This window comes from Mercurialis annua, linkage group LG4 (assembly GCF_937616625.2).
Source record: "Mercurialis annua linkage group LG4, ddMerAnnu1.2, whole genome shotgun sequence".
Classification (NCBI taxonomy): domain Eukaryota; kingdom Viridiplantae; phylum Streptophyta; class Magnoliopsida; order Malpighiales; family Euphorbiaceae; genus Mercurialis; species Mercurialis annua.
In genome coordinates, this window is record NC_065573.1 from 5309450 (window position 1) to 5316810 (window position 7361).

At 38.6% G+C, this 7361-nt stretch overlaps 1 protein-coding gene across 1 annotated transcript; it reads right to left on the reverse strand.

Annotated features, from left to right (window-relative positions):
- Positions 1-483: 483 nt before the first annotated feature.
- On the reverse strand, positions 484-4524 carry LOC126678240 (LRR receptor-like serine/threonine-protein kinase GHR1). The gene is made up of 9 exons (XM_050373143.1): positions 4326-4524; positions 3329-3412; positions 2935-3008; positions 2365-2531; positions 2120-2234; positions 1258-2044; positions 946-1133; positions 711-829; positions 484-649 (listed from the first exon to the last, which is right to left on the reverse strand). The coding sequence occupies exons 1-9, from the start codon at positions 4522-4524 to the stop codon at positions 484-486; spliced, it is 1899 nt and encodes a 632-aa protein (XP_050229100.1).
- Between the last annotated feature and the right edge of the window lie 2837 nt (positions 4525-7361).

The window sequence follows — 7361 nt, forward strand, 5'->3', positions numbered from 1 at the left end:
ATTATGAGTTATTGACATGATTTCCTAAGTAATAAAATTGACTACTTTTCACATATCCCGCAAACGATGGTGATTCATTAGTGGTATTCGGTGTTGCATAAGCTAGAATGATACTATTCTTAGTGTTATCGGATTATGTCATTCTGTTTTCATCCATCATTTGTCTGTATCATTAATGGTTGTTGGTTTAGAAAATCTCACTTAGTTGATTCATTAGTTTGGTAAATTAATTGTTGACTTGTATTTAACATGTTTCGAGCCAGGGTTAGTTATAGTTAGGGCAAGATTCATGTTTTGCTTGAGGACAAACAAAGCTTTAGTGTGAGGAGGTTTGATAAGCTATTATTTTACGTAGTTTTTATAGCATTTATTCGTCAGTTTTCAGTACTTATTAGTAAAATAAAAGCTCAAATAGTTAGGATTTTGTGTTCTGCAGTTTTTAAGAATAAATATTAAATCTTATCATTTTTGGGGTATTTACAATTAAAACAGGATCAAATAGTCAAAGTCAGAAGAATTCAGAAAAACGGAGCCAAACCCAAGCCCAACCGGTTCGATTTGAATCGAACCGGTCAAGACCCAAAGGAAGGCAGGTCGGCCGGCCTTCAGCCGGCCCACGACATCAGGCCGATCAAGGGCCAGTTGACACCTGGATATGCGCAAAAATGTGTTCGCATTGGAATAAGGCAACGAAATTCTGAAGTTATCACATCGGACCTTCCATAATCAGCAGAATATTGCATTCACACTCAAGAGAGTGCTCTTTCTTGACTTGCACACAAAGAAGTGGTCCATCCAACTGGTTGGAACTAAGATCTAGGACTTGAAGCTGTGGATGTTGAGAAACAGCTTTTGGAAGAGAACTAGTAAAATAATTATGGGAGAGGTTGAGATAATTTAAGCGCAAAAATTGCGGGACCACTTCAGGAAATGCACCCGTCAAACGATTCTGGCTAAGATCAAGGTTTTCAATATTCCCCACTTGATTATCTTGGTTAGATTTCCTTCAAATTGGTTGTTTGACCGATCAAGCACAGCACAACTTCCTGTCACTAAAGGAAGTTCGCCAGTAAGCCCATTGGATGAGAGATCAAGGACGCGTAATGTTATTGACAATATCATACTTATTGGTCCTGCAATATGAAAATTAGAGTTTCAGGACAAAGCGAACTGCCAAAAAGGAGCGAATCAGAGCACAAGGACATTGAAATACAAGTAATCATTTAGCAAGAAGCTAAATAAAAATTAAAGAGATACCTGAGAGATTGTTGGCACTCAAATCCAATTCAGTTAAAAGTGATGAATATCCTTTCAGTAAATCATTAGGAACAGACCCTGAAAACAAGTTATTGCGGAGCCTCAGGACTTGAAGTTGATAAGCAAAATCAAATCCAGGCAAGTCCCCGGAATGATGATTGTATCTCAAGTCCAAAATCTTCAAGCTTGCACATAAGCGCACATCCGCCAGCAATGATCCAGTGAGCTGGTTGTGGCTGAGATTCAGGTGCTTAATGCTTTCAGAAATACCCAGCAACAACTTCTCAGGACTAGAGCTGACCAGCATATTCACACTCAAATCAACATAGCTGACATTAGTAAGAAGAAAAAACTTCCCATCTAGATGGCCATCAAACTTATTCCCATGCAAGTCGAGCACTTGTAGACCAGAAATGAGCTCAAAACCCCTTGGAATTCTCTTAATCAACCTATTGAAAGAATGATTCAAATATAGCAGGTTATTCATCTCAGTCATAGTGGTTGGCAGTGACCCAGAAAAGGAATTGCGACTCAAGTCCACAAACTGGACCGATACAAGTCCAGAAAAAGAATCTGGAATTGAGCCAGAAAAGTTATTACAAACTAAGGAGAAGTTCTTTAAGCTCCCTAATTTAACAAACCCATTTGGTAAAGTAAACGAAAATAGATTGTTAGACACGTCCAAGAACTCGAGGCTTCTGAAGCTGACAATATTGTCCGGAAGCTTGCCTGTCAAAAAGTTATTTTCCATGGACAACTTGCAAGCTGTGTAAGGTTTGCAAACATACTCAGATCACCATCAGCCAAAAGACCCAAGTTATCAGAACAACTGCAGCAACATTTCCACCGTTACAGACAATACCATTCCAAGAAGACGGTCATCCATCAAAATCAATGGACTCCTCCTTCCAAGATTGAAGGACATAACCCGAGGGTCATGCTTCATACCCTTCTTAAATTCAAGCAATTGTAAATGCCTGGTGAAGGGAGTTGGCCCATAGCGGAAAATAAGAACAAGGATAACACTAAAACCCTAAAAAGCTTCATTGTGACCCTACAGAAAAATAAACCTTTCAACTATGTAATCAGTGATATGATATCTAATACCATTGAATAGAATAAGACGCAGAAAAGGCTACGTGATACTTACTAAATTTGCTGAAATTACAGCTTCTATAAGAGACGGATTGATTCAGCTTCGAAACTTGAGAAAGATGCAGCTTGAAAAGAGGAACTTGTTTCAAGCACGAAAAATGAGCCAAGTCATTAAATAGCTATAAAATGGAACAGCACAACAAACTGCTCCCCCATGGAAGTCAAGAGATAAAATACAATCATTCCATCACCAAGATCTTAAAGTAATGGGTTTTAACATTTTGTATCAAAAAGTAAAAAAGAAAGATAGCGGTCAATGTGATTTACTTTTTGCTGGGTAAAAGTGTAGAAAAATTAGTGATTTACCCGCCAAAAGAGAGATTCTTGATTTGCTTCGCTTCCTTCACTTTGTTGTGGACGTCAAATAATTTATCAAATGTACTTTAAAAAGAAAATTATCAAACCACCGCTAATCAACAAAAACCAAACCTCCTATATTGGTGTGTGCATGGTTGTAGGTTTTGTATTTCGCCGTCCCAACAAAGTCCGTTAACCAAAATTTTAAATTACTACAAAGCATACATGTATAACATTCTGATTATGGTAACCAAAGTTGCAAATTCCAACTTTGGGATATAAAATATTACGGGCTGTATCTAAAATGCAGGACAAAGCAATATTTGATGTATAAAGTTAATTAGGGTTAATTATGTTAAATTAGCTATTCCGTCCAGTTTCACGACCTTGGATCAATTTTAGTATTTATGACAAATTGAGGGGGTGAATTGATCCTTTGTTTATATATATATATACACATTAATGATAATAGTATAAAATTAATATTTGAAAATTTTATTTTTATGTCAGAGACGAGTAGAGTGGATGGGAAGACTAGATTCAGCTGCCACTCTACTTTAGCGTAGAAGTGTACCAAAATAAAAGTATAGGTCAGAGTGAGACAGGTGAAAGTACAAACAGGCGCATGCTCCATTAGAAAAAATGACAAAAGAAATCAATGTTAACACAATCGAACAACCTTTCCAGTTGCATTCACTCAGGCCTGAGCTTGACCAACAAGTTATTACTAAATTTAGCTTCTTCTTTTTTTGATACCCTAAATTTAGCTTTTTCATTTGCATTAAAACATGAAAATGTTTGCTGAACTTATAGATTTAGGCGGAGCCTCAAATTCAATTCAGGTGGGGCGGTATTATGTTTAGTCCAAGGTCGAAAATAATTTTAGACCCAATGGATCATAAGACTAAGGCGTCCCACGATTCAATACTTACAGGACTATGAGCTCCCAATTACAATAACATCACAAGCTTCCTATTAGTTAAAAATCATGGGACTACAGATTCTCATTATTCAAGTACTCAGGGACAACAGATTCCCACAATTAAAGAACTCAAGGACTACGGCTTCCCACAAACCAGAGGATCCCTGGACTACAGCTTTTCACAAACCAAAGGATCACGGGACTACAGCTTCCCACTAGCAAGGCAATAGTAAGGGCATAAGATTTCCTCAATCAAAAAGTATAGGACTACGGTTTCCCACCATCCAAACATCACGGGACTACGGGCCCCCACTGTTCAAATACTCAGGGACTACGTGTTGCCGAGTATGGCAACATCTCGGGACTGACGCTTCTTATAATTCAATCGTCAAGGGACTACGGGCTCCCGATTATGGCAGCATCTCGGGACTAAGGCTTTCTATAATTCAATCGTCACGGGACTACAGTCTCCCGATTATGGCAACATCTCAAGACTGAGACTTCCCGCAATTTAATCGTCACGAGAATACGGGCTCCTAAACCCAACAATAAATGACGGGTTGATTCTAGAAGAAGAAAAAGAATCAGATCACTTTTTGGATACCAGAAACTTAAACAGTCGTCCGGAACGCGAAGCAACGATGCATATTGGCAAGCAAAGTATCCTCGCGTAGGAAACAACGTACTAACATACAAAAAGTCGCTACAAGGGACATAATCCTACTCGTCAAAATCCCAGTCCTACACCAGTGTCTCAAAATGTCCATCATTGCTTCCGGAGAACTCATCATCAGCATCGTCGTCGCGCCAGGCATGTACACCGTTAAAAGAAGAAGCAAGGTCTCCACAATCACAACGGGCTTCAATTCCACGACCTCCGACACGGAAGTCATATTAGCTACCGCTAGGAAATCCAAATAGAATATCAGCTCCACTATCAGCAGGAGCCAACTCCGCCCGCTACAACTTACGGCCCAGATCGTCCATGCAGTACTACAATAAACCAGAGAGCAGTCAGAGCTAAAAATTGCATACATGTTGTTACTGGCGTTTTGCGTTTGTGAAAATAACAGTAACAACAAGTGTGTGCAAAAATACGGGCGTTCCAGGAAGCAGATTCCAATTGTGAACTTAACTTCTTAAAACAAGCGATTGGGGCTTGGTTAACCTTATTACATGTACTCCAATCAAGAAATGCTAAAACAAAGAAATTCAACTGTAAATATGTTTACTAATTGAATAAAACAAAAGTACAGGTTTTAGAGTAAAAAATGCAGAAGTTCAACCGTAAAGTTCTTTACTTATTGAAAAAATTGAATTGCTGAGATTTGATGTTTTTTGCCTTTGGGCTGGTTTTTTGTGGAATTTGATTGGGGGTTGCAAACTTACTGCTCTTCTCTTATTTATAGCCTTTTTTATTTGTGAAAACTGTCGCTTCTTTCAACTGCACACGTTCTTCTCCACCTTTAAGAAACTGTAAATTGTGTCTCTTAACTGTTGCTACTCAAAAGAACGTGCTTTTTAACTTTTATTCTTCAGACAAAAATATTCTTAGGCTCTTGGCCATTTAAACTTAATTTAATGGGCATCTTAAATATGAGCTTAATCTTCTGACAACGAACTTGGGCCTTCTGAATCTTCTGAATTAGGAGTCAACCTCTGAAATCAACTTCTGCAGTCAACTTCTAGAAATTAAGTGAAATCAACCTCTGAAAATTAACTTCTAGAGTCAACCTCTGAAATTAAACTTCTGGAGTCAAATGGAATCAACCTCTGGAATTAATTTCTAGAAATTAACTTCTGGAATCAAACTTTGAAATTAAACTTCTGGAGTCAAATAGAGTCAACATCTGGAATCAACTTCTGAAAATTAACTTCTGGAGTCAACTGGAGTTAACCTCTGGAATCAACTTCTGAAAATTAACTTATGGAGCCAACCTCTGAAATTAAACATCCAACCTCTGGCCAATTTTTTCCATTAACTTTTTTTATCTTTTGAAAAAGAATATGGGCTTTATGTCCTTTTAGCCATATTTTTTATTTTAGTGCAAACAATGTCCCTTATTTAATAGGCTTTTTAGGAATAAATTCATTTATATGTATTCTTTTCGCCAAAACTAAAAACATTTAGCTTTCACCATGGTTAGGGCTAAGGTTTTATTTTCTGAAATTGATAAGGATTTTTAGAGGTGTGCAAATTCTTTAGAAATCATCATTTCAAAAATTTCAAAAATAGACAAGTCCAAAAGGTGAAAGGGTTTTAGAAAATCAAAAAAATTCAAATTCATCTTCTTCCCCAAAAACCATGGCACAAAACCCTAATACTCCAAAAATTAAAATTGATCCACCTCTTCCTTCATTATCAATTGGTAAAGAATGAATTTAAGAGAAGGATGAAGGACCGGCCATCTTCCCATCGTCGGCACCCAGCAGCCCCACGGCGAAAGATCCAGCGACCAACGACCCAGCTGCTCCAGCCGTCGTCTCCAACTCGCCCGGTCCGGTCCAGCAGCCGTCCGTCGTTTCCCTTCGGCAACAATAGTCTTTGGCGGCAATGGTGAGCAGCTCAGTGCCGTCGTCAAGCCGCTTTCCCCCAACAGCAGCGTATGCAAACTTTTCTTCGGCAGCAGCTCTTCCTGCAGCCGGCAGTTCACAACAGCTCCCTTCTTCTTAAAGCTTCCCTCCGCCTGGTTCTAGCAGCTATACAGCTTCTCTTCCTAACGCCAGCCAGCAGCAGCTCACAGCCGCCAGGAGTCCGACCGACAACAGTAGTCTTGCGACCAGCAACAACAGCAGATAAGACAGCGTACTCGAGCAGCAGGTAAGTCCTTTTTCTCTTCTTTTTTTTAATTTACTTTCATTAATATGTTTCTGGACATTTTGGCCAACCTCTGAAATCAACCTCTGGCCAAACCTTTAGAGTCAACCTCTTGCCAAACTTTTAGAGTTGGCCAAACCTTTAGAGTCGACCTCTGGCCAAACCTCTGGAGTTCGCTTCTGGCCAAATCTCTTGAGTTAGCTTCTGGCCAATTAATCACTGTCTAATAGCCTTTCTAACTCTTGATAAGAACGTGGGTTAAAAATTTATATTTATATTTTTAATTTTAATTTTTGTTAAACCATAGGGATTTCCTTTGGCTTTTCTTTATATATCAGGACATGTTTTCTCACACGGCCTTTTGGCCATTACTTGCTTGTTGTGACACAGACACTTTCACATATCCACTTGTACACGCATTGCATTACAGGGACGCCATATAGGTACTTTTTGAACTTCAATTTCAAATGTCTTGGTGTGAAGATGGCTCTCCCGCCATTTATTTATTATTTGTGTTCCACACCAAGATTCACATGCAGGTACAGCCATGCATTGCATTCACTATATACTTGTTTAGTAATGTGATGTCCATACCAGAGTTTGTTACACGAATAATGCACATGTGTCACTTACAGCCATGCCTTTGCATTTATGTGGCCGTTTTTGTTGTTGAATTTTCTTTTGAATTTTTAGCTTAGGTAGCCAAACAATAGTTCAGAAGTCTAAGAAAAATAGAGATCCTTTGGCCTACTTTCAATAGGGAATTCATAGTAGGATAGCGGAAAAGATGAACTAAAGTTTTTAAAGGTCAACCATTCATTGGCTATCACATATCCCTTCCCCTCTCCCATAAAGGCTTCTATAAATACTTCTTGTTAGATGAGTTTTTACAGAGTCCATTTGAGGTGTCTT

Bases quoted from the DNA above. Each gene is read 5' to 3' on its own strand.
- LOC126678240 (XM_050373143.1), bottom strand. From the start codon at position 4,524: ATGACTTCCGTGTCGGAGGTCGTGGAATTGAAGCCCGTTGTGATTGTG. The intron at 3,009-3,328 runs GTTTGTACTTTC...CCTGCATTTTAG, and splicing joins TTCTAATGGAGCATGCGCCT to ATACAGCCCGTAATATTTTA. The intron at 650-710 runs GTGATAACTTCA...GCGCATATCCAG, and splicing joins CTGATTATGGAAGGTCCGAT to GTGTCAACTGGCCCTTGATC.